Raw genomic sequence first — 27,869 nt, forward strand, 5'->3', positions numbered from 1 at the left:
CTTGAAGAAGAAGAAGAAGAAGAAGAAGAAAAAAAAACCTGTTTTATGTGACTAAGACTGAAGAAAGCAGAGAGGAAAAAAAAAAAGTTTGTCCTTTCCTCCTCCTTGAGAATTCCAGATTCCTAGCTCCTCGTCGAGAACCCCAGATCCCTTTCTCCTCGTGGACCCCAGACTTCTTATCAACCTGCCTAGGAACTGACTCTCTCAATAACATGTGGACAGAAAAAGAAAGGTAAGGAAAAACTTTTTTTCACTCTCCTCTTTCATTTTCATCAAGAGGCTCTTAAGTTCTTCTTCACTTTCTGCCATAAGGGTGGTGTCATCTGCATATCTGAGGTTATTGATATTTCTCCCAGCAAATCTTGATTCCAGCTTGTGCTTCTTCCAGCCCAGCGTTTCTCATGACATACGCTGCATATAAGTTAAATAAGCACGGTGACAATACACAGCCTTGACGTACTCCTTTTCCTATTTGGAACCAGTCTGTTGTTCCATGTCTGGTTCTAACTGTTGCTTCTTGACCTGCATACAGGTTTCTCAAGCAGGTCAGGTGGTCTGGTATTCCCATCTCTTGAAGAACTTTCCACAGTTTATTGTGACTCACAAAGTCACAGGCTTTGGCATAGTCAATAAAGCAGAAATAGATGTTTTTCTGAAACTCTCTTGCTTTTTCAATGATCCAGTGGATGTTGGCAATTTGATCTCTGGTTCCTCTGTCTTTCCTAAAACCAGCTTGAACATCTGGAAGTTCACAGTTCACATATTGCTGAAGCCTGGCTTGGAGAATTTTGAGTATTACTTTACTAGCGTGTGAGATGAGTGCAATTGTGTAGTAGTTTGATCACTCTTTGGCATTGCCTTTCTTTGGGGTTGGAATGAAAACTGACCTTTTCCAGTCCTGTGGCCACTGCTGAGTTTTCCAAATTTGCTGACATATAAAGTGCAGCACTTTCACAGTATCATCTTTCAGGATTTGAAATAGCTCAACAGGAATTCCATCACCTCCATTAGCTTTGTTCATAGTGATGCTTGCTAAGGCCCACTTGACTTCATATTCTAGGATGTCTGGCTCTAGGTGAGTGTCAGTGATCACACCATCATGATTATCTGGGTCGGGAAAATCTTTTTTTGTACAGTTCTGTGTATTCTGGCCACCTCTTCTTAATATCTTCTGCTTCTGTTAGGTCCAGACCATTTCTGTCCTTTATTGAGCCCATCTTTACATGAAATCTTCCCTTGTTATCTAATTTTCTTGAAGAGATCTCTAGTCTTTCCTATTCTATTGTTTTCCTCTATTTCTTTGCATTGATCGCTGAGGAAGGCTTTCTTATTTCTCCTTGCTATTCTTTGGAACAATGCATTCAAGTGGGTATATCTTTCCTTTTCTCCTTTGCTTTTTGTTTCTCTTCTTTTCACAGCTATTTGTCAGGCCTCCTCAGACAGCCATTTTGCTTTTTGCATTTTTTCCCCTTGGGGATGGTCTTGATTCCTGTCTCCTGTACAATGTCATGAACCTCCATCCATAGTTCATCAGGTACTCTGTTTATCAGATCTAGTCCCTTAAATCTATTTCTCACTTCTACTGTATAGTCATAAGGGATTTGATTGAGGTCATACCTGAATGGTGTCTAGTGGTTTTCCCACATTCTTCTGTCACGCGAGTGTATGTTCCTCGGCTCTTTGTCTCGTCACAACAAAGATTTGGAGCAACGGACATTAAAGCCCTTGGCACGTCACAGTTCTTGGGTCTTGGACAAACCATGCTACAGCTCTTAGGCAAATCAGTGTTACAGCTCTATTTTATTTAGAAGATAGCAGGATAATCCAAGACTTGAAGAGAAGAGAGTGGAGGAGTGCGTGGGGAGGGAGGGAGAGAGAGTGAGAGAGAGAGTGAGAGAGAGAGAGAAAGAGAGATAGAGCGCATGCACGCTGGAGAGAGAGTCTGAGAGAAAGCGCTTTGGCTCCTCCTTTTATATGTTTTTTCCTCCACCTGGGCCTGCCCTATGCAAATTGGGCTTAGCCAGGAGTGCTGTTTGCTCTGTTTGTTCTGCCTGAAGTCTTCACTCTGGTCCTCGGACCTTCCTTGTCTTTTAACCACCGCCATTTTGGACTCCTTTTCCCTATTCTACCTACCTAACACTTCAATTTAAGTCTGAATTTGGCAATAAGGAGTTAATAATCTGAGCCACAGTCAGATCCTGGTCTTGTTTTTGCTGACCGTATAGAGCTTCTCCATCTTTGGCTGCAAAGAATATAATCAAACTGATTTCAATGTTGACCATCTGGTGATGTCCATGCGTAGAGTCTTCTCTTGTGTTGTTGGAAAAGGGTGTTTGCTATGACCATTCAGAAATCTAAGATCACGGCATCTGGTCCCACCACTTTATGGCAAATAGATGAGGAAACAGTGGAAACAGCAGCTGACTTTATTTTTGGGGCTCCCAAATCATTGCAGATGGTGGCTGCAGCCATGAAATTAAAAGATGCTTACTCCTTGGAAGAAAAGTTATGACCAACCTTAGACAGCATATTAAAAAGCAGAGATATTACTTTGTCAACAAAGGTCCGTCTGGTCAAGGCTATGGTTTTTGCAGTAGTCATGTATGGATGTGAGAGTTGGACTATAAAGAAAGCTGAGCGCTGACGAATTGATGCTTTTGAACTGTGGTGTTGGAGAAGACTTTTGAGAGTCCCTTGGACTGCAAGGAGATCCAACCAGTCCATCCTAAAGGAAATCAGTCCTGGGTGCTCATTGGAAGGACTGATGTTGAAGCTGAAACTCCAATACTTTGGGCACCTGATGTGAAGAGCTTACTCATTTGAGAAGACCCTGATGCTGGAAAAGATTGAGGGCAGGAGGAGAAGGGGACAGGATGAGATGGTTGGATGGCATCACCGACTCAATGAACATGGGTTTGAGCAGTCTCTGGCAGTTGGTGATGGACAGGGAGGCTTGGCATGCTGCAATTCATGGGATCCCAAAGAGCAGGACACGACTAAGTGACTGAACTGAACTGAACTGAAAGAAAAACTATTGGAAAAAAAAAAAAAGAAAGAAATAGGGTGGCATGATTGAGAGAATAGCACTGGAACGTGTATTTTACCATATGTAAAATAGCCAGAGGGAGTTTGATGTATGACACAGGGCACTGAGAGCCACTGGTCTATGAAGACCTGGAGGGATAGGGTGGGGAGGGAGGTGGGTTCAGGTGCGAGGGAACATATGTATGCCTATGGCCGATTCATAGGCATATGTTCCTGTACAGCAAAACCATCATAACATTTAAAAAAAAAAAGAAAGAAAAAGAAAGAAAATTTATTACAACTGACAATGAACCAAGGAACATCTTTATTTCTATAATGTGACATCAACACTTTAGTATCCTCTGGAAAACTAGACTTCTATTTAGTATTTATTATCTAATAAACACGACTGAGCGACTGATCTGATCTGATCTGATCTGAAACATTTCCAAACATATAATGTTCATTCAGTTTCAGTTCATTCACTTAATGATCTCTGACTTTCTGCAACCCCATGGACTGCAGAATGCCAGGCTTCGCTGTCCATCATCAACACCCAGAGTTTCATTCAAATTCAATGTGTATAGAGTCGGTAATGCCATCCAACCTCTGTCGTCCCCTTCCCCTCCTGCCTTCAATCTTTCCCAGCATCAGGGTCTTTTCAAATGAGTCAGTTCTTTGCATCAGGTGGCCAAAGCATTGGAGTTTCAGCTTCAGCATCAGTCCTTCCAATGCATATTCAGGACTGATTTCCTTAATAGATTGGTTGGATCTCCTTGCAGTCCAAGGGACTCTCTTTTTCAACACCACAGTTCAAAAGTATGAATTCTTTGGCGCTCAGCTTTCTTTATAGTCCAACTCTCACATCCATACATGACCACTGGAAAAACCATAGCTTTGATTAGATGGACTGTTGTTGGAAAAGTAATGTCTTTGCTGTTTAATATGCTGTCTAGGTTGGTCATACCTTTTCTTCGAAGGAGCAAGCATCTTTCAATTTGATGGCTGCAATCACTGTATGTAGTGATTCTGGAACCGCCAAAAAATAAAGTCTGTCACTGTTTCCATTGTTTCCCCTTCTAATTGCCATGAAGTGATGGGACCAGATGCCATGATCTTAGTTTTCTGAATGTTGAGTTTTAAGCCAACTTTTTCCCTCTACTCTTTCACTTTCATCAAGAAACTCTTTAGTTCTTCGCTTTCTGTTATAAGGGTGGTGTCATCTGCATATCTGAGATTGTTGGTATTTCTCCCAGCAATCTTGATTCCAGCTTGTGCTTCATCCAGCCTGGCATTTTGCATGATGTATCTGCATATACATTAAATAAGCAGGGTGACAATATGTAGCCTTAATGTACTTCTTTCCCGATTTGGAACCAGTTTGTTGTTCCATGTCCAGTTCTAACTGTTGCTTCTTAACCTGCATACAGATTTCTCAGGAGGCAGGTCAGGTGTTTTGGTATTCCCATCTCTTGAAGAATTTTCCACTTTGATGTGATCCACACAGTCAAAGGCTTTCTCATTGTCAATAAAGCAAAAGTAGATGATTTTCTGGAACTGTCTTGCTTCTTCCATGATCCAACAGATATTGGCAATTTGATCTCTGGTACCTCTGCCTTTGCTAAATCCAGCTTGAACATCTTGAAATTCACATACTGTTGAAGCCTGACTTCACGAATTTTGAGCATTTCTTTTCTAGCCTGTGAGATGAGAGAAATTTTGTGGTATTTTGAGCATTCTTTGGTATTGCCTTTCTTTGGGGTTGGAATGAAAACTGACCTTTTCCAGTCCTGTGGCCACTGCTGAGTTTCCCAAATTTCCTGGCATATTGAGTGCAACACTATAACAGCATAGTCTTTTTTTTAAAATATAAATTTATTTAATTGTAGGCTAATTACAATATTGTATTGGTTTTGCCATACATCAACATGAATCTGCCACGGGTGTACACGTGTTCCCCATTTTGAACCCCCCTCCCATCTCCTTCTCCATACCATCCCTCTGGGTCATCCCAGTGCACGAGGCCCGAGCATCCTGTATCATGCGTCGAACCTGGACTGGCGATCTGTTTCACATATGATATTATACATGTTTCAATGCCATTCTCCCAAATTATCCCACCCTCGCCCTTTCCCACAGAGTTAACAGCATCATCTTTTAGAATTTGAAACAGCTCAACAGGAATTCCATCACATCTGCCAGCTTTATTTATAGTGATGCTTCCTAAGGCCCACTTGACTTTGCATTCCAGGATGTCTGGCTGTAGGTGAGTGATCACACCATCGTGGTTTTATGGGTCATGAAGATCTTTTTTATAGAGATATATAATGTTCATTAGGCTACTGTAAAAATACCTTAGGCAATAGATAGTAAATAGTAATTTATCTATTTAGTAAGATAGATAAATATTAAGCCACTACCATTTTCAACAACCGTATGAACAATGGAACATATGTGTACCATAAGGGAATGTTATAAATTCATAGCATGAGTAAACATTCAGTGTTTTCTTACACAGTCTCACTGTGGTTTTTCCATGTTTGACTCCTGACTCCTTTAGACTTCAAAAACAACCACTTGCTGTGCTGCCTCTCTGGGCAGGCTGAAACAAAAGACTAAGTCCCCCTTCCTTTGATATCAACTAGTAGTTCACCAGAGCAGGAACCCTCCCCTCCTTGCCATCCAGTAATCATCTTAGCACTCTGAGAATGTCACCATTCCTCATTAGTCAAGTTTTTTTCCCCAACAGCTTGGAAGTCTACTGTGCTCCCATTGGATATCTTCAGCAGTTAACAAACCTTCTTATAACATTTCAGCATATGCCTTCATCTGTCTCAATATCCAAACCAAACTTTGGGTTTGGTTTCATTTTCTTCTTTTGGTGACTGCAAAGTAACAAGAACCAACATGTTGGGGACTGAATATATGAAATTTCTAGTTTATCAAGCAAAAAGATTTCCCATCATATAGTGCGAATTCTAAACTATTTCTGGGGCTTCCCTGGTGGCTCAGTGGTAAGGAATCCGCCTGCTAAGAAGGAGGCATGGGAGAGACCCCTGGTCTGGGAAATTCCTACATGCTGTGGCATTATCCTGTGAGCCACAACTATTCGACCAATAATGAATGAATAATAAAAAAATAAATAATTTATTTCAGAATGCTCCAAGTTCAAAAAGAGATATCACTTAAATCTATTCAGGGTTATGGAAAAATGATACAAATTTTATTAGGGCACAAGACTTAAGCTACATTCTGAACAAAACAGAGGCACAACATAAATGGCAGCAGTTAATGATGAAGCAGATACACACTTATATTTTTCTGTTTGTTTTGACTCAATTTTTTTCAAAAAAACTTCTCTCTTCAATTTCCAAGAATCAGTTCAGTTCAGTTCAGTCGCTCAGTCGTGTCCGACTCTTTGTGACCCCATGAATTGCAGCACGCCATGCCTCCCTGTCTATCACCAACTCCAAGAGTTCACTCAAACTCATGTCCATCGAGTTGGTGAGCCCATCCAGCCATCTCATCTTCTGTCATCCCCTTCTCCTCCTGCCCCCAATCCCTCCCAGGATCAGAGTCTTTTCCAATGAGTCAACACTTGGCATGAGGTGGACAAAGTATCGGAGTTTCAGCTTCAGCATCAGTCCTTCCAACGAACACCCAGGGCTAATCTCCTTCAGAATGGACTGGTTGGATCTCCTTGCAGTCCAAGGGACTCTCAAGAGGCTTCTCCAACACCACAGTTCAAAAGCATCAATTCTTCGGCGCTCAGCTTTTTTCACAGTCCAACTTTCACATCCATACATGACCACTGGAAAAACCATAGCCTTGACTAGATGGACCTTTGTTGGCAAAGTAATGTCTCTGCTTTTGAATATGCTGTCTAGGTTGGTCATAACTTTCCTTCCAAGGAGTAACTGTCTTTTAATTTCATGGCTGCAATCACCATCTGCAGTGATTTTGGAGCCCCTGAAAGTTAAGGCTGACACTGTTTCCACTGTTTCCCCATCTATTTGCCATGAAGTGATGGGACCAGATGCCATGATCTTAGTTTACTGAATGTTGAGCTTTAAGCCAACTTTTTCACTCTCCACTTTCACTTTCATCAAGAGGCTTTTGAGTTCCTCTTCACTTTCTGCCATAAGGGTGGTGTCATCTGCATATCTGAGGTTATTGATATTTCTCCCGGCAATCTTGATTCCAGCTTGTGCTTCTTCCTGCCCAGCGTTTCTCATGATGTACTCTGCATATAAGTTAAATAAGGAGGGTGACAGCATACAGCTTTGACGTACTCCTTTTCCTATTTGGAACCAGTCTGTTGTTCCATGTCCAGTTCTAAATGTTATGTGTACATATGTGTACATACACCCTGTGACACGTGTACACTGTGAAATATTTATCACAAACCACTAACCAACACATCCATCACCTCCAAATTCCCATGTTCTGTGTGTGGTGACAACACTGACGAAGCATTCTCCTGACAAATTCCCAGCATGCAATAACAGAACAGGATTAACTATGGTCAGCATGCTGCGCATACCTCCCCAGGACGCACTCATTTCACAACTCAAAGTCTGTAGCTTTTGACCAACATCTCCCCATCTTCCTGACCTTCCAGCCCCAGAGGACCACCATCCTACCCTCTGGTACTAGTGAGTTTCATTTTTTTTACATTCCATATAATGGAAGGACATATAATACCAGTCTTTCCCTGTCTGTCTTAATTCACTTACCTTAATATTCTCTACATTCATCCAAGTTGTCCCAAGTGAGACAAATCTCCAGAATTGTTTACAAGAAAGTCGCTATTGAAGGAACAAATCATTATCCCAAGTTACAAAAATAATTAAATGTAAAGAGTGCAGAAAGCCAAAAGTAATACCATCACAAAGAACATGTTTAAAGTTCCTTGCAAAGGCATCATGTAGTAAGAGTCAGTCAGTTCTTGCCCCATTTCTTCTCTCACATAACCTCTACTCCTCACCAGGAATAGGGAAGGGGGTGACCCACACCTGAGAGAATCAAGTTACTGCCGCAGCCCGCACCTCAACAGGTTCTACACATGTATGCTCTTTTAATACAAATAATTACAAAATACACATGCCTCACAGACAGAAGTTTTGCAATTCTCATTCTTATCTGTATAATTTAAAGAAGCAAGACTTAATAATTCTTACCCAACTGATTAAGCACTCTTCTGGATCTAGTCCCCATCATCACCTGCACACTAGCTGTTTCCACTCCATTTGGTTGATCTGTTTCCCTACTTCTTTCTACGTCTCCCTTTCTTTGCTCTCCTGCTGTGCCCGTTCTCCTCTCTACTTCTTCCCTGCCTCCTATCCCCCCTCTCTCTGCCATATGTTCGCCTTCAAGTTACTTTCTATCCAACCTCCCTGGTGATCCTCGGTCTCCCTGTATTTCTGCCTTTCTTCCTCCATCTCTGCCCTCCCTTCCTTCCAACTCTCTGGCACTCCCAAGTGGCTATGCTTCCTTTCAGCTCGCTTTTTTTCTCAGCTCCTCCAATCACTAGGAGTCCCCTTTCTCTCCCACCAGGATATTGTTGCTCTGTAAGCCAAGGTCCCAACTCTTGTATCCCCTTTGCGGGCTGTCTGTGAGAACTGCCTCTCCACTGTCGCCCTCTTTGGGACCCCTGATTTACAGACCCTCTCCCTTGAAGGCTATAGAAGGGGGCGGCAGGGGATGAAATGGTGAGATACCATCCCTGGACTCAATGGACACGGATTTGAGAAAACTCTGGGAGATACGGGGGTCGCAAAGAGTTGGAATGAACAACCACACCTCCCTATGTTGCTCACCCTTAACTCTCCGGAGACCATGCTTTTCTCTGAAGTTCTCTCCTTTCCTCACCGGCTCCCTTCAAGGCTCATTCTCTTTCATGAAGCTGTCTCTTCCAAGTTCCTCACAATCCTCTTCACTGCCATCGCTTGTCCATGCTTTTCTCAATTTTCCATTTCTCTAGGAGTCGCTGTCTCTGCTTCTCCTGATCCCGCCTTCCGCCCACTATTTACAGGGTAGGAGACTGAATAAGGCCCTTCCGCAAGAGCCAAATTCCAGCGGGTGGTATTTGGGGCCGAAGAACCATGGGTGTCCCGTGGCTGGCTCAGGTCACCTCCCCCGACCAGGGATCAGGGGAAAGGTCACTCTGAAGGGCAGAAGGACCGGCCTTAGGAGACGTGAGTACAGAGCGCTGGGAGAGAGGGGGTCTCAGGAGCGGCGCGGGCTCTCCAGAATCCCAGGACCCGGGAGAGAACGCGACCTCTCCCGGAGAAGGGCGGCCGGCGAGGCCTCCAGGGCCCGAGAAGGAGGGGCTGAAGAACGCGGAGCGAATAAACCACCTCGCCTAATAGAATTGTATGTGGTGCAGAAAGGGTAGAGGGGTCCGTGAGGTCAGTAAACGGTTTTAAGCCGGAAAAAGGTGCGAAACGCGGAGTTTCAGTGTTTCAAAAGCAGGAACCGGCTTAAGTGCGGACTTTAAACCAAAAGCCAGGCGCCCCTTCGCCGCTTACGGAGACGTCTGAATTTGCTGGGGGTGGTGGGGCGGGAGCGGCGATTTAGAGTCAGTAGCAACCCTCAGACCCGGATTACAAAGAAAAGGAGACTGCGAGAGGCAGGTTTGACGCCAAAGACAGAAACTCACGCTGCGCTAGGACCTCCACTCGCCGCTCTCCGCTTCCGCGTGGGTCACGGTGCGCGCACGCGCAGACAAATAGCTGAACGGCCTGCAGGCGGGGTCAGGCCGTCAGGGGGTCGTTGGTGAAGAGAAGCCGGACCAGCATAGGGCCTTTGAAAGGTGAGGCGGAACCTCGCTGCGCGGAGGGGCGGGGCGGGGCGTCCCGGCGCGGCGGGAGGGGCCGGAGGGGCGGGAGGGGTGCGGCGTCGCGGCGCAGCGAGCGGTGGAAACAGTTTAATACTGTAATCACTGCTAAAGGTGACTGCAGCCAGGAAATAAAAAAAACTGCTCCTTGGAAGGAAAGTTATGGTAGAACTAGATGGTGTATTAAAAAGCAAAGGAATCACGTTGCCAACAAAGGTCCCTATAAACAAACTATGGTTTTTCCAGTAGTCAGCTAGGGATGTGATTAAAAATGTGATGTGAGAGTTGGTCCATAAAGAAGGCTTCTTGCAGGAAAGGAGACCCCTTCCAGGGCCCGAAACTGGGCTCTTGTCTAACACTCGGAAATGAATTGTCCTAGGAGACACATGTGCTGACAAAGCAAGAGATTTTATTGGGAAAGGCCACCCGGGTGGAGAGCAGCAGGGTAAGGGAACCCAGAACTGCTCTGCCGCTTGGCTCGAAGTCTTGGGTTTTATGGTGATGGGATTAGTTTCCCGGTGGTCTTTGGCCAATCATTCTAATTCATTCTTTCCTGGTGGCCCACGCATCACTCAGCCAAGATGGATGCTAGCGAGAGGGATTCTGGCAAGTGGACGGACATGCAGTGTCTCCTTTAGACCTTTCCTGAACTCTTCCAGTTGGTGGTGGCTTATTAGTTCTGTATTAAGGCATTGGCACCCCACTCCAGTACTCTTGCCTGGAAAATCCCATGGATGGAGGAGTCTGGTAGGTTGCAGTCCATGGGGTCGCCAAAAGTCGGACACGACTGAGCGACTTCACTTTCACTTTTCACTTTCATGCACTGGAGAAGGAAATGGCAACCCACTCCAGTGTTCTTGCCTGGAGAATCCCAGGAACAGGGGAGCCTGGTCGGCTGCCAGATGTCTATGGGGTCGCACAGAGTTGGACGCGACTGAAGCGACTTAGCAGCAGCAGCAGCATTCCTTATCAGGATCTCTTGTCATAAAACAACTCATGCAAATAGTTACTGTGGTGCCTGGCCAGGGTAGGCAGTTTCAGTGTGCTTCCCCTAACAGGCTGAGCATAGAAAAATCGATGCTTTTGGATTCTGGTGCTGGAGATCAGTTTTGAGAGTCCCTTGGAGAACAAGGAGATCAAACCAGTGAATCCGAAAGGAGACCAACCGTGAATATTCATTGGAAGGACTGATGCTGAAGCTGAGGCTCCAATACTTTGGCCACATGATGCAAATATCGGATTCACTGGAAAAGACCTCGAGGCTGGGAAAGATTGAAGGCAGGAGGAGAATGGAATGATAGAGGATGAGACGGTTAGATGGCATTACCAACTCAATGAGTCTGAACAAACTCCAGGAGATGGTGAAAGACAGGGAAGCCTGGCGTCCACGAGGTTGCAATGAGCCAGTCATGACTGAGCGACTAAAGAACAGCAACAACAACACATCACTGATAGGGCATAGACTGGGAATTTGTGGAGGGTATGTCTGATTTTTTCCTAGGCAAACAGGGGGCCTAGTGGGGGTCTCAAATCAGTGATAATGGGGAAGGGTGGCTCTTGGCAGTAAGCCTTTTCCTGGAAGTGAAGTGGGAGAATTCTTTAATCTTTGCTTTTTCCATAATTACAGGATCTGAAATAAGCTTCAAGTCTGTCATCATAAGTTATAATACCAAGAAAAGTCAAAGAAGATAAATACACATGTAATAGTTTAAAAATGGAACCTTAGGAATATTAACCCAATAATACTAAAAAAACAACAAAAGCCTGAGAACCTCGGTGTATGTACCTTAGAATGTCGGTGAGGGGCGCTGCATGTTCCTTTGGGCTGTGTTGTGTCCAGTCCTGTCACATCTTAGAGACATCAGTACGTGTTGAAAGACATTCCTCTGAATCAACAAGTCAGAGGTCTGGGTTGAACCAGAACCCAGAGGTTATACTGATGCCAAAATCTTGGCTCTCTCTGCGCAAATGCCAAACTGAAATACTTGAAATACAAAAACAGAGACAGAGTTATGGAGGAGTAAGAGTGGCTTTCTATATGTGCGAAGCTAAAAGGGAACACTTTCGGCCCCCTCCTTGGTGAGTAGGGAGAGGTTATATTGTCCACTAGGGATATATGCTAAGGATCAAGGCAGTAACAGTCTTGTATTCTTGTTTCCTCCGCAAAGTTCTAAAAGGATGGGGTTGGTGACAAGATTAAGTTGTGTGCAGGGTCTTTCTTAGGTGGTCTGGTCTCCTAATCAGTGCAGTGGTAAAGAATCCACCTGCCAGTACAGGAGACTTGGGTTTGATTCCTGGGTCGGGAAGATCCCCTGGAGGAAGAAATGGCAACCCATTTTGTGTCCAATGGGTCACAAGAGAGTTGGACACAATTGACCCAGCGTGAGCATCCTTCTTTGATTAGCAACTGTTCTGCCCCTTGGAACTCACAGAAGGTCATGAAGGCTGCAGTCCTGCCTATAAGAAATGGGAACCAAAAAGGCCTCTGTGCCTGGGACCCCCACAGGGCCCTGCTCTGCAGCTTCAATACTAGGAAAAATATTTTCCATTTTGCTATTTCTCTGGTGATCACGGAAAAAAAAGTCTTTGCACAGCATCCTGGATATTATGTGTATGATTAGACAATAATGAACTATCATACTGATGTAACTAAATTATCCCCTCATCTCCTCTTTTACCACCTGTGCTCTGGTGAAGAAATAGCTGGTTAGAATAAGCCTTTCTTCATTAATAAAGTGAAAAAGCAGTCAGTTGTTTTCTGTGCCCTGAGAAAGAAAGCTGCATGTGAATTGTCAACGTTCCACATGCATACAGTTCACACGGATGTGGACAGATGTGGTGTGACCTTAAAACGGTTTGGCCCAGACACCTGGAGGAACGTCTTCACCAAATTCTAAGAGTAGGTGTACTGATGATTTAGCACATATGAAATAGTAAACACAAACTGAACTGAATTATCCAAGAAATACTCAACATTGTTGGGAAAACAAAATTAAACACCAAAGTGAATGGGCCTGGAAATGATCATACTGAGAGGGTAACACACAGGAAGGTCAGGGGTCCCCAAATGGAGGATATAGGCTGCAAGTGTCAACGTTTTTTATCTTTCTCTAAGAGGCAGGAGGAGGAAACAAACTACAACTGTCAGATATTTTTCCCTTCTCTATTCAAAATTTTAATTTTATACAGGAGGTTTCTCTTAAAATTCTGTGTTGCTATGATGACACCTGGTTCCACCTGAAGTTTTCTCAAACCTTGAGCTAACCAATTGTTTTTCTTACGGAAATGTTATTATTAAGCTATTGTTAATGAACTATGTATTTACCCTAGACTGTTTCTCCAAGTCGGTTTGCTAAAGAGACTCAGAACCGATAATGGCTCAACAAACCAGTATGTTTTACTCCTACAATTGTTCTCCTAATCATATGTTAATGAAACACTTTATTTGCTTGGAAACCTGCCTTTCTTCAAGATTCATGTCAATCGTTTTATGGCCCAGGACAACTCACCTTGTGCCAATGTTATCGCAAAATGCATGTTGTGGGTGAGAGGCCTGGTGCCAATCTCTGAGTTCTGAGACATTTCCTTTCTCCAATTAGCAGCCTGCTAGTAGCTATATAACATTCCGCTAAAGACTAGCAGGGGGGCACTCTTTCTGTCCCCTTCTGATGTCTATGTCAGAAACTTTGTCTCTTCTATACTTTAATAAAGCTTTATTACACAAAAGCTCTAAGTGATCAAACCTTATCATTGGCCCCGGATTGAATTCCTCTCCTCCAGATGCCAAGAATCCCAGACTCTTTCATGGTTCAGCAACAACCTTCCAATACTAAGTGAATAAGTCAGAGAAAGACAAAGATTAGACATCACTTATATTTGGAATCTGAAAAAAGATACCAGTGAACTCATTTACAAAACAGGAACATCTGATTGTATAGCACAGGGAGCTCTGTTCAATGTTATGTGGCAGCCTGGATGGGACAGGAGTTTGGGGGAGAATGGATACATGTATATGTGTGGCTGAGTCCCTCGATTGTCATTTATCCCGACCCCTTGAAAGATCTGATCCTCTTGGGACCCAGCAGTACCCTATACCCATACCCACCTCACCCCCTAGTATAAATCCACCTCACCCCGCCTCGTCTTTGCTCTTTTATTAAAATTTGAAAGGAGTTCACTTTCCTGCATTGGAGAAGGAAATGGCAACCCACTCCAGTGTTCTTGCCTGGAGAATCCCAGGGACGGGAGAGCCTGGTGGGCTGCCGTCTATGGGATCGCACAGAGTCAGACACGACTGAAGCGACTTAGCAGCAGCAGCAGCAGCAGAGTAGGTTCACAATGTTGTGTTAGTATCAGGCATAGAGCGAATTGAATCAGTTACATTTAAAACATTATTAGAGAAAAAATCTCCTTTAATGAGAACTGCATTCTTTATCAAGTGTTTCTGTTTCATGCTTGTGATGACATAGCTTCAAAATACTTGAGAAAAACTTGTATAATAATATATATTATATACAATTATATATTATGTATAATAATTACATATAGTAATTATAGTTATATAACAATGATATAACATTATATAGTTGTCAATATTTCCTCAATGTACCAGTGCCAGTAAAGTCGCTCAGTCATGTCTGACTCTTTGTGATCCATGGACTGTAGCCTACCAAGCTCCTCCATCTATGGAATTTTCCAGGCAAGAGTACTGGAGTCGGTTGCCATTTCCTTCTCCAGGGGATCTTCCTTACCCAGGAATCGAACCCAGGTCTCCCACATTGCAGGCAGACAATTTACTGTCTGAGATACCAGGGAAGCCCAATGTAATGGAACATCAAATTACTGTATGACCATTTGAGGGTAATTAGGCAATTTACGGAGAAGGCAATGGCACCCCCTCCAGTACTCTTGCCTGGACCCACTCCAGTACTCTTGCCTGGAAAATCCCATGGATGGAGGAGCCTGGTAAGCTGCAGTCCATGGAGTCGCTAAGAGTCGGACACGACTGAACGACTTCCCTTTGACTTTTCACTTTCATGCATTGGAGAAGGAAATGGCAACCCACTCTAGTGTTCTTGCCTGGAGAATCCCAGGGGCGGGAGAGCCTGGTGGGCTGACGTCAATGGGGTCACACAGAGTCCGAGACGACTGAAGTGATTTAGCTGCAGCAGCAGCAGGCAATTTACTTAAAAAAAAAAAAAAATTGTAATCTATTTTTCTCTTTTCTTTGTTGTCTGTTTGGAAGCACTGCCACATGTGAACAACAAAGCAGAGTATAAAATATAACGTTTTCAGAAGACATTAGAATTTTCGGCAAAATTATCAACTATACACTATTTGTAAATATTTCTGTGGACTAACTAAACATTAAATCTTGGTAACAACATGTGGACAGAAAAAATTGCGCTAAGGAAAAACTATTGAAAAAACAAATAGTGTGGTGTGATTTGAACAATACCACTGAAACATATGTTGCCATATGTAAAGCAGATAGCCAGTGGCAGTTTGATATATGAAGCAGGACACCCAGAGCCAGTGCTTTGTGAAGACCTGGACAGATAGGATGTGGAGGGAGGTGGGTTAGGAAAGGAGGGGACATATGTATGTCTATGGCCAATTCATGTTGATGCAGAGCAAAAACCATAACAATATTGTAAAAAAAAAAAAAAGTTTTTAAATACATCTAAGAATGAACAATGGAGTATATTACTTAATTCTATAATGTGACAACACTTTAATATCCTCTGGACTTCTATTTCTTACCTAATATTTCCAAACATTAATGTTCCTAATGTTCTTAGGCTAGTGTAAACATGTCACAGGCAATGGACAGTAAATAGCAATTTATCTGCCTAGTAAAATAGACTAATAGTAATTTATACCATCTTCAACATCATATAGAACAACAGAAAATATGTGTACAGCAGGAAAAGGAATGTAATAAACTCAAAGCACGAGTAAACATTCAGTGTTTTGTTAAACAGTCTCACGATGTTTTTTTGATGTTTGACTACTGACATCTTTAGACTTTATTTGGCGCCATCCTGTTCCAGTGGGTGACTGCAAAGTAACAAGAACGAAAACGTTGGGGTCTGCATATATGAAATTTCTAGTTTAGCAAACAAAAAAGTTCTCATCATATAGTGTGCTTTCTAAATTATTTCCAGGGCTTCCCTGGTCGCTTAGAAGTAAGGAATTCGCCTGCCAATGCAATAGACAAGGGACTGATAATTCCTGGTCTGGAAAATTCCCATATGCTGTAGAGCTCCTGACCCCATGAGCCACAATTATTCAGCCAACAATAAGCAAAAAAAAAAAAAACAAAAAAAATTTTTTTTCCAGAATGCTCCAAGCTGCAAAAGACATATCACTTTTACCCTTATTTCCAAAGTTTTTTATTTCCTAATTTTTGCATGCTTATTATTCCTATTTTCACTTCATGTAAATCAGGCACATACTTTTTAGTTTTATTTGGGCGCAAAAAATAACATTGGGAAATATCACGTAGTGCACATATAAACAGGGGGTAGGTTTTACAGGGCCAGAATCTATAATTGCTCTGCTAAGGACAAAGTGTGGAGAGAATAACTCAAGTGTGTATTGTTAGTATATAATCCCAAAATTGTCTATTTGATTTCACTATGCAAAGAAACTCTTAAGAGATTCTTTCAACCTTGACAGTCTTTGGTGCATTGCTAGTTTCTGTTATGAAGTACTGAGGTGTATTAAAATTGTGTTATTGAAAGAAACATGATCCATTCAGAGTTATGGAAAAAATGATACAAATTTTATTAGTGCACAAGACTTATGATACATTCTAAATAAAACAGAGGCACATTGTAAATGGCAGCAGGTAATGACGAAGCAGATATATGGCCATCCTCTTTCTGGTTCTTTTGATTAACATTTTTCAAGAAAACTGCTCTCTTCAATTTCCAAGAATAAGTTTCCATTAATCATTTACACACAATAGCAATTGCTAGTTAAGGGAGAAAAGGACCACCATTTCCCTGGTACTATTTGTCCCACACAATCAGTCCCCAGTAACCTGTCAACTCCCCTCCCATGAAAAGCCCAAGTCCCTCAATGTCCAGCCTGCTCTTTGCATGGTCAGATGGTAGAGCCTTCAGTTCTTTAACCACGGTGACCTGTGTACAGAAGGGCACCCTGAACATAATGAGCATGCTGAGTCATCTCATGGTTTTACATGGTTCTCTGTCCCTTGCTGATCCTAATTCACACACCATTGAATTTGATATCTCAGTGTCCCTGTTTTACCAGGATAGATATAAATGAACCACACCTAATGAAGTCAGTCCCTTCATCTTACTCATTTCTTTGCAGAGACCATCATGAAAGTCTCTAAGAAAGCTATAAGAATTTAAAACTTTAAGGAAATAAAGAAAAATAATGTGACATTCTCAAGAAAATTCAAGTAATTAAACACACACTGAAGATAACGGGCCATTTCCACAAAAGTGGTTAAGTTTCAACATACTTAATTATTCTGCAGTAACATCATAGGTTAGTGCTGGAGAACTGAAGATTTATTCCTCAAATGAATTCTCTCTTCTGTGATCTGCTGTGAGAACTGTCCCAAAAGATGACCAAATTCATTACAATTTTAAGCATTCTCTTCCATATGAATTTTTTGCGGGGAATCTTGAGGAAATATTGTTTTCTTAAACATGTTTCCAAATTCGGTATAGCATAGTTTCTGACACACATGAATCATTTCATTATGCCCATGGTGTGAATAGTTCATGGAACAGACTACACAATATACATTACCTGCCCAAGTTTGCTCTCCATACATATCCTCTCACGTTCCACAGTTTTGATCTTTGAGTTAAAGCTTCAGCGTGCACATTACTTTTATGTGGTTTCTCGGAAAGACATATATTCTGAAGTCTAGTGTACTCTGAACCCTCCAGAAAGCCCTTGCCCGTCCATTTCCAAGACTCCTCTTCACTGTGGAGTCTTGTCTAACATTTCAACTCAAGGTGAAAAATTTCCCACTCCAACTCAAGGTGAAAAATTTCCCACTCCCATTGCATTTGAGCATTGCTCCAGAATGTTCCCGAACTTGGACGTTTGGTAAAATCCTTCCCACAAATATTACATTTGTGTGGTTTAACTCCAGGATATATATTCTTACACACCTAAAGAGTGAGCAGTAACTGTGAAAACTTCCATAAAGCATAAAGTATAAAACTGCCAAAGTGTAAAGTATTTGGTGAATCCTAAGTTTAAGGTAGTACCTAAAGGTCATGCCATATTCTGTACACTGGTAAGGTTCTCTCTAGTATGGATCATCTGATGGCTAGTGCAGTGTGAGCCCCAAGTAAAGGTTTTACACACTCATGTCACTTGTAAGCTTTCTCTCCAGAATGACTTCTTTAGTGAATCCTGACTTAGGACTGTTGTCTAAAAGCCTTGACACACTCATTACATTGATATAGTTTCTATCCAGTGTGAATATTCTCAAGAAGCCTAAGGTGTAAACACCTGACAAAAGCCTGGACACACTGATTGCATTCGGATGGTCTCTCTAGTCCATCACCTGATGTCTTTTGAGGGCTGAATACCACCTGAAGGATTTGCCACACACACTCTTACATTTGTGTCTCTGCGTTATGAATTCTCTGCTGATGGGAACGATGAAACCTGTTATTGAAGCCCTGGCCACACATTATATTTACATGATTTCCTCCTTAAGATTGGAGGAACGGACTGTGCTTTAAATGTATGGATTCTCACCAGTATGAATTTTCTCATGTGTTGTAAATAACTGAATGCCTTCCAAAAGACACCACATGCACTATGTGGGTAAGATTTCCATTCAGAATTAATTACGTGATGGTTAGTTACGTCTGAACACAGAACCAAAGCTTTGTGCCACCTACCACATTTGTGAGGTTTCCTCGTTTGACTTTTCTGAGGGTCAGAAAGTTGATATACCTTATGACTGAAGGGTTTGTCATATAAATTCCATTTATGTGGTTTCCCTCCTGTATGAACTGCCCAATGGTCAGCTGAGGCTGAATATGCACTAGAAGCTTTACCATATTTCTTTCATTTGTATGCTTTTTATACAATATTAATTCTTTGATTAATTATAAGGCCTGAACTCTGACTAAAGGCTTTGCTACACTCATTACATCTGCACTAAAATGTTTCTCATAATTGTTGTAACATTTTTCTCCACTATGAATTATCTGGTTTCTTAGATGGTCCTTTCAAGCACTGCCCACATACATCACATTTCTATGCTGTCTCTCCTGAATGAACTGCATGATGGTGAGGCTAGCTGTGCAGTAAAATGTTCGTCAGAATGGCTACATTTGTAAGGTTTCCCTCCAGTATGAATTCTCCAACGAACTGCAAGGTTTGCATTTAAAGGCCTTGCCACTGAGATCACATTTATATGGTTTCTCTCCAGTATGAATTCTCTGATGAATTCCAAGCTGTGAGTTTCCAGTAAAGCATCAGCCACACACAACACATTTACACAGCTTCTCTCCAGTATGAATTCTCTGATGAAATGCAAGGTTTGCCGTTTGACTAAAGGTCTTGCCACATACATCATTATTTATATGGTTTCTCTCCAATGTTTCCAATTAACTGCAAAGACCTGCAACTGAAGACTTTGCCACATAAACTACCTTTCTACACTTTTCCTCCCATATAAACTGTCTGATGGCAATTTAAGGGTGACTGTGCACTAAAATGTTTGTCCTAATTGTTACATTTGTAAGGTTTCTCTCCAGTATGAATTCTCTTATGAATTGAAAGGATTGAATTTTGACCAAAGGCCTGTCCACATACATCACATTTACATGGTTTCTCTCCAGTATGAACTCTCTGATGAACTACAAGGCCTGAATTTCGACTGAAGGCCTTTCCACACATATCACATTTATATGGTTTCTCTCCAGTATGAACTCTCCGATGAACTACAAGCCTTGCATTTACACTAAAGGCCTTGCCACACACATCACATTTATATGGTTTCTCTCCAGTATGAAGTCTCCGATGAATTACAAGCCTTGCATTTACACTAAAGGCCTTGCCACATACATCACATTTAAATGGCTTCTCTCCGGTATGAATTCTCCCATGAACTACAAGTTTTGACTTTTGAGTATAGCCACGGCCACATACTTCACATGTATACGGTTTCTCTCCAGTATGAAGGGTCTGATGAACTGTACACCTTGCTTTTTGACTAAAGGCCTTTCCACACACATCACATTTATATGGTTTCTCTCCAGTATGTACTCTCTGATGAACTACAAGCCTTGAATTTAGACTAAAGGCCTTGCCACATACATCACATTTATATGGTTTCTCTCCAGTATGAACTCTCCGATGAACTACAAGCCTTGAATTTAGACTAAAGGCCTTGCCACATAGATCACATTTATATGGTTTCTCTCCAGTATGAACTCTCCGATGAACTACAAGTCTTGCATTTAGACTAAAGGCCTTGCCACATAGATCACATTTATATGGTTTCTCTCCAGTATGTACTCTCCGATGAACTACAAGCCTTGAATTTAGACTAAAGGCCTTGCCACATACATCACATTTATATGGTTTCTCTCCGGTATGCATTCTCCAATGAATTACAAGTATTGACTTTCGAGTATAGCCACGGCCGCATACTTCACATGTATATGGTTTTGCTCCAGTATGAAGGGTCTGATGAACTGTACACCTTGCTTTTCGACTAAAGGCCTTTCCACACACATTACATTTATATGGTTTCTCTCCAGTATGTACTCTCTGATGAACTACAAGCCTTGAATTTACACTAAAGGCCTTGCCACATACATCACATTTATATGGTTTCTCTTCAGTATGAATTCTCTGATGAATCAAAAATATTGACTTTTGAGTATAGCCACAACCACATACTTCACATGTATACGGTTTCTCTCCAGTATGAACTCTCCGATGAACTACAAGCCTTACATTTACACTAAAGGCCTTGCCACACACATCACATTTATATGGTGTCTCTCCAGTATGTACTCTCCGATGAACTACAAGCCTTACATTTACACTAAAGGCCTTGCCACACACATCACATTTATATGGTTTCTCTCCAGTATGAACTCTCCGATGAACTACAAGCCTTTCATTTACACTAAAGGCCTTGCCACATACATCACATTTATATGGTTTCTCTCCAGTATGAACTCTCCAATGAATTCCAAGGTGTGACTTTCGAGTATAGCCACGGCCACATACTTCACATGTATACGGTTTCTCTCCAGTATGAAGGGTCTGATGAACTGTACGCCTTGCTTTTCGACTAAAGGCCTTTCCACACACATCACATTTATATGGTTTCTCTCCAGTATGAACTCGCCGATGATGTTGAAGGTGTGTATGCTGTTTAAAGCAATGGCCACATACATCACATTTATATGGTTTTTCTCCAGTATGATTTCTCTGATGAACTATAAGGGTCGATTTATCATTAAAAGCCTTACAACATATGTTACATTTATATGCTTTTCTTCCTGTATGGATTCTTTGATGTCTAGAGAGTTCTGAGTCCTGAAGAAAAGTTATGTTACACTCATTACAACTGTAAGTTTTTTTCTTGTGTGCTTCCTGGTCTGGTACCAGTTCTGAGGGATGTATAACAGCACTCTCTTGTTTATGAGAATTGCCTTTATGGACACTACGAGTTCTCTGAGGTGGTAAACCTGAGGCCCTACTGTTGATATTCACCACAACCTGACTACATTCAGAAACTGTCCCTTCAGATTCAAGTATCTGCAACTGATCCTGAAAGCTTGATCCATGCCTTTCAACAGGCTTATTTCCTGCATCACTTCTACTATCATGATCTCTTCCATTGGTGAGATTTTTGTTATGGGATATAGACGTTCCTCTGTCATTTCTTTCATCATCTGTCCACAGACACTCAAAATCATACATATTTTCCTGTATCTTTCTGAGGAAAAAATCTTCAATTTCATGGCTTTCAGCTCTTCCAAACACTACTCTTTGAAAAATTTCTTCTTTACCACTGTTTCCTTTTGCCTGTAATTTCTTGATCATACGTATTTGAGACACATCTACAAAATATAAAAACCATATGCATTCTATCAATTACAATTCATAAATAAATTATTTCATGCTGAATACATGGTATTATACCAAAAGGCATATCCATGCTGAACAGAATTATGCATCTTCCCAATGATGATCTTAAAAATATTTGAAACACTAAACGAATAGAACTCTTTAAAAATCAAAGAGCAATCACATGTAATCCAAATTAATTTTAGGGTAGCCTAGCTTCAAAGATACAGTCAGAACATATTAATTTTTTCCAAACTCATGTCAGTTCTCAAAGAAAAGGGTATTTTCGCACCATGACTTCTAAACTCATTCTACTTGGTAGTAAACACACTGCTGTCTCATAATTGAGGAGAAAATATAGCATATTGTACACACTTTATGCATACTTATACATAAGTAAATGGTAAAGAACAGACAGTGCTACATAGGTGATTTGGTAGTAAAGAATTAGCCTGCCAATGCAGGAGACATAGGATAGGGAGCTTCAATCCCTAGGTGGGGGAGATCTCCTGGAGGAGGAAATGGCAGCCACTGAACTATCTTTGCCTGAAAAAAAATTTCATGGATAAGGAACTTAGCAGGCTACTGTCCATGAGATCACAAAGAGTCAGACAGAACGATCGACTGAACAAGCATTCATTAACAGGCAATACACTGCAATGGTAAATAATCCCAAAGAAGCACTATAACGAGTAATGGAAAACATAAATAGCAGTTGACAACTGTTCAGGAAATTCCCTAAAATAATGGGAAAAAAAAAATTTTTTTTCTAAATACCTCTTATAAATCTATCAGTAGATAGACGTATAGGCATTTTATGACACTGACAAGTTGTTCACGTCAGTAACACTGTGTAATACATACAGACCATCTCATCTATAAATAACAAAATATTAATAAATGAAACATTCTGTACTTGAAGAACAGTCATTCAGTACAGCGATTCCCTATCTATAAAGGAACTTTAACTTACTCAGTTCATTGGTTCCAAGATACATGTCAAGGAACAAGCTTTGGGGCCTCCCTTCTGGCTCAGAGGTCAAGAATCCACTTGGTAATTAATGCACAAGAGTTCCATCCCTCATCCAGGAAGTTGCCTCATACCTTGGAAGCAACTAAGCCTGTAGGCCACAACTCCGTGTTCCAGAGTTTGGGAGTCACAACTATTGTGCACAGGCATAGAGCCCATACACTGTAACAAGAGAAGGCATTAGAATGAGAAGTCCATGCACTGCAAGTAGAGAGTAGCCCTTGCCTGCCACAAGTAACCAAAAGCCCCTAAAGCAACAAAAACCCAGTGCAACCAAAAATAAAAAACATTTAAAAAATGCAATGTATTAGTATGAAGAAAACCAATGTTATTTGAAAACTGATTAACCAGAGTCAGAGACAACTCATAAAAATGAAAAGTAAAATAAAAACATACAAGATGTAAAGCAGACAAAGAGATGTCACAATAAGCAAGTAAATATATAAAGGAAGTAAATATATTCTTTAAGCAAAAGTAATCTTTGAGGCAAATTCCCTGGTGGTCCAGTCGTTAGGACTACGCACACACACTGGAGGGGGCACAGATTCCATCCAGGAATGGGGAACTAAGATACCATCTGCCACATGGCACAGCAAAAAAACCAAAAAACCCCAGTAACTTCTGACCCTTTCTGTAAAACAGGCAACATTCTATACAACCTAACAGCACTAATTACCTCAATCTTACAAATAAAGGTAGTGGATTCACAGGGTTCCTGTACACAACTCCATGGAACATGAAAGTAAATGAGCAAAAGCAGGACTGACACCGAGACTTACAGATTCACACATGCTCTGAACCACCAGGGCCCACTTGGGCAGAACAGAGGACAAAAAGTTACAACGAACTCCAGGAGTGTAAAAAGGAAACTTCAGATCAGACACAAGAACTGACCTGTGTAATTGTGTTACTCAGCCATCCCTCTTGGAAATTGTTTCCAAGGCACCAGTAAGATCTCAATTCAGGTCCTGTCTAAGAGAGGACCTCAATCAATATCCACTGTCCTTACAGGTTTCCTGAGTTACAATCACAGAAGATCCAAACCACATTCCTGTTACACACACCCCTGAAGGATGTGGCAAAAGCAGTAACAACAGGAACAGCTGAGGGCTCTGAACAGGAAGACAGGCTGAAGGCAGCTCTGTGTAGGATCTGAGACACCAAATGCAATTGAAGAGCTGCCAGTCTTTCCCTTCTTCTTATGAGGTCTCCCAAGTGTAGCAAATAGGAAGACAAACAGGCTGGGTCCGAAATAATCTCTGGAGGTGACAGCGCTGTTCTACACGGACCAAAAAGCAGGCATCCGATGGAATCCAGCACAGAAGGGGGACAAAGAGGAAATAGATCCCTTTGAAACACCTCATTACATGCTTCCCATAGTCAAGCAACAACATTGACAGGAGTCAAATGACAGATTGTTACAGATCATATAAAGACTTTGCCTTTTGGGACCTCTTTTCTTGGAGGTCCATTTTGCATAAAAACTTCTTTTTTTTTCTAATTAAATCATTTTCTTCATTTAGCAACAGCCACCTGTAAGTCAGACCTACTTTTTTTCTCCCTAATAAAATGTAATTTTCTGGTAGGAGACTGATGGGCTCCATGTTAAATGCCTTAAATGTGTCATCTTCCCCTTTGCATTCCCTGAGATGAGAAATACGTGGGCTTCAGTTGAGGAATTTACACCCAACAAAAACAGGGTAAATAGACAGTCATTCTCTAATCTCAGGGAATAATTATGGCAAGGACAAAGAAAGGAAAAAACCCTGTTTGTTAAGGGAGACGCTACACAGGCCCAGAAAGGCTGCTTGGAGTCAAAACTCACAGGATAATTCCAGGCCATAATGAGTCTTGCTCCTCCCAGAAGCCTCCACTTTGAGATCCAACTTGGCTAAGGTGTGCATGCACACTCCACGGAGGGTCCTGAGACAAATTAACCAGGGAGAATAAACAAGGTGATTGGCCTGAGGGAAGATGAAGACCTGGAAAACCGCCCCTTTGTAAAGAATTTACACTTCCCACAGGCGTCTCTCTCTCTCTCAGGTTGCCCATGTGCCTTGCCGCATGTACTTTTCCTTTCAATAAACTTTTTCCTTTACTCTCTATCTTCTGCCTCATCATCTGAATTTGTTCTTGACTAGGCAGGCCACACTAGGGACCTTAGCCCTAAATGTTGGCTCCTGTGGTCCAGGGGTTAGGAGTCCCGATCTGGGCAATTAAGAACTTGCTTCCAGCTTTCGCTCACTCCCACTCACTGCTATGGGCATCCCAAATCAATTTCATTGTTCATATCTTTTGTTACTAAAAACACAGATCTTACCTTCCTTAAGCAACGATGAACTGTCCTTTATATTAGCATTTTATAGAATGGTGACCATAAATACCAGTGATAACTTCTAAAAACATTTGCTTCTTATGGAGAACATCTCAGGGTAGCAACACACATATTAATAATCCAAAATCTCTCTAGTTTCTCTAAGAGAGGAAATAACCAGTAATCAGTGCCTATGTGTGTGCTAAGTCGCTTTAGGCATGTATGACTCTTTGCAAACCCATGGACTGTAGCCTGCCAGCTCCTCCATGGTATTCTCCAGGCAAGAACAGAGTTGGGTTGCCATTTACTACTCCAGGGATCTTTCCGATGCAGGGATTGAACTCTCAGTAATCAGTGTAATACAATAAAAGCATTACACAGTTTGATGACTCAACTCATGTCTTACTTAGATGAGCAAACAAACGTTTTTACTAGATATTTAATGGTGAATATTTCCCAGTTCATGTGCATCTGAAATTCATTTAGGTTAATTTCTCATAACTGTTTGATTTGTAAGTGCTTAGTTTTTCTTTTTTAAAGCCAACTGAATTAGATCTCACTTACAAACTAACCTCAGCAATATTATCCAAAAACAAAGACACACAGTATGACATGCATAAATCCAGACACACAGATGGACAGACAGAGACCATAGTTTTCTGCTTGAGATTTAAAATGTCTCTTTGACCTTTTTCTTTCCCCTTGGTTTGAAATTCTAATTTGCCCAAGGTTGAGGCCTCAGGCAAAGTGGGTTATGTATTTCAAGGACTTGGTAAAGGTTGCCTGCTGTGCTAAACTGTTTCAATCAGGTCCGATTATCTGTGATCCCATGGACTGTATCCTGCCAGGCTGCTCCTCCCATGGGACTGTCCAGGCAAGAACAGGGTTGCTATTCCCACCTCCAGGGCATCTTCCTAATCCAGGGATCAAATCTACCTTTCCCACACTTGCAGGCAGGTTCTATACAATTAGAGTCATCTGGGATGCCCTGGTAAAGGTTAACTTCAAGCTTTTTTCTAGGCTAGCTGTCTCAACGGGTTAGTTGCTTTTAACTCCATATGCAAAAAGAACCGGTTGTGCACTTTCAAAGAGAAAAAAAATTCATTTCAACCAGTTTTCTCCAGAGTCTAGAGAACAGCAGTTATCCTATGTCAAAAAACTTACCTTCCCTTTCCATAGTCATAGTTTTATAGCTAAAACACAGATCAAATAGTGCTCAAATTGACAGTGGAAACAACAGCAGATGGGGTGATAAAAATCTTGGATTGTCCCTCTGGGGAGATGGGGGTCTTGGATTGTTCAGAAGAAACTGAAGGGGTAAAGAAACTTCCTAGAGTGGGGGGCAGGAGTAGGGGAAGCTGGGCTCATCCTCCCCCCTGAGAGACAGGGGAAGTTAGAAGGGGACCAGCTGATGGAGAGGGAGACAGAGGGGTTGGGATGGGTTTAAGGACACAACAGGACAAAGCATGGAGAGAGAAAGGGCAGTGGGGGACACTACTGGAGCTGTGGGCCAGCTCAATAGAGAGCTGACTTAAAAAGTGAGGATTTGATAAGCCAAAATATAATTTTGACACTGTAATATGGACAAACATCCTCACTAATCATACAATTATTTTTCCAGTAACTTCTCTAAGACAGTTTTAAGTTTTAAGAAGTACAGTTTATGTACTTCATGGTAGGAGAGAGGAGGATCCAGCCTCTCATCCAGCAGGGTAGATTATTATCCTTTCTCAAGGGGCAAGAATCACGAACATTCAGTAACTTCTAAGGGTTCAGTCCTGTTTAATTTACGGTTCCACTTCTCACACAACCCAGAGAAGATGTTCCATGTATTAGCTAATGAGTAATAAGGTGAATTTTCCCATCTGGAAATAAAAACGTCATAAACCTTCATCTCTTGCTTCTTAAAGAATGGCGTTTTGTCTCACAAATCCTGCTCACAGCGCCAATTAATGCCTTGCCAAAAGTTTTCACTTTTGTCTCAGGTTCCAAGGATTTGTTAATAGGCCACTCATTCTATACAAATAAATATTTCAATGTTTATTAGAGAATTATCTAGGTGACTTTCAAGATACTAAGTAATCCAACCAGTCCATCCTAAAGGAGATCAGCCCTGGGTGTTCATTGGAAGGACTGACGTTAGCTTTGTCTAACTCAATGAAACTAAGCCATGTTGTGTGGGGCCACCCAAGATGGGCAGGTCATGGTGGAGACGTCTGACAGAATGTGGTCCACTGGAGAAGGGAATGGCAAACCACTTCAGTATTCTTGCCTTGAGCACCTCATGAACAGTATGAAAAGGCAAAATGATAGGACACTGAAAGAGGAACTCCCCAGGTCGGTAGGTGCCCAATATGCTACTGGAGATCAGTAGAGAAATAACTCCAGAAAGAATGAAGGGATGGAGCCAAAGAAAAAACAACACCCAGTTGTGGATGGGACTGGTGATAGAAGCAGGGTCTGATCCTGTAAAGAGCAATATTGCACAGGAACCTGGAATGTTAGGTCCATGAATCAAGGCAAATTGGAAGTGGTCAAATAGGAGATGGCAAGGGTGAACG

The 27,869-nt window shown here is 41.8% G+C and overlaps 3 protein-coding genes across 7 annotated transcripts in view; all 3 read right to left on the reverse strand.

Annotated features, from left to right (window-relative positions):
* Positions 1-9,893, reverse strand: part of LOC133229653 (zinc finger protein 239-like) — a 263,424-nt gene extending 253,531 nt beyond the window's left edge. The window contains exon 1 of the mRNA XM_061386248.1: positions 9,686-9,893. The gene's annotated coding sequence lies outside the window, so the exon portion shown is untranslated. The remainder of the gene's footprint in view (positions 1-9,685) is intronic.
* LOC133229645 (zinc finger protein 665-like) overlaps positions 1-27,869 on the reverse strand; it is a 171,845-nt gene that overhangs the window by 37,641 nt on the left and 106,335 nt on the right. The window lies entirely within an intron of this gene.
* LOC133229657 (zinc finger protein 665-like) overlaps positions 16,621-27,869 on the reverse strand; it is a 45,606-nt gene continuing 34,357 nt past the window's right edge. For 3 of the 5 annotated variants that reach the window (XM_061386258.1, XM_061386259.1, XM_061386260.1), the window contains one exon: positions 16,621-21,957. In XM_061386258.1, the coding sequence (XP_061242242.1) occupies positions 19,601-21,957 (2,357 nt within the window). In that variant the 3' untranslated portion in view covers positions 16,621-19,600. The other 2 variants (XM_061386262.1, XM_061386261.1) reach the window with 2 other exon arrangements.

Source organism: Bos javanicus, chromosome 18 (genome assembly GCF_032452875.1).
Source record: "Bos javanicus breed banteng chromosome 18, ARS-OSU_banteng_1.0, whole genome shotgun sequence".
Lineage (NCBI taxonomy): Eukaryota > Metazoa > Chordata > Mammalia > Artiodactyla > Bovidae > Bos > Bos javanicus.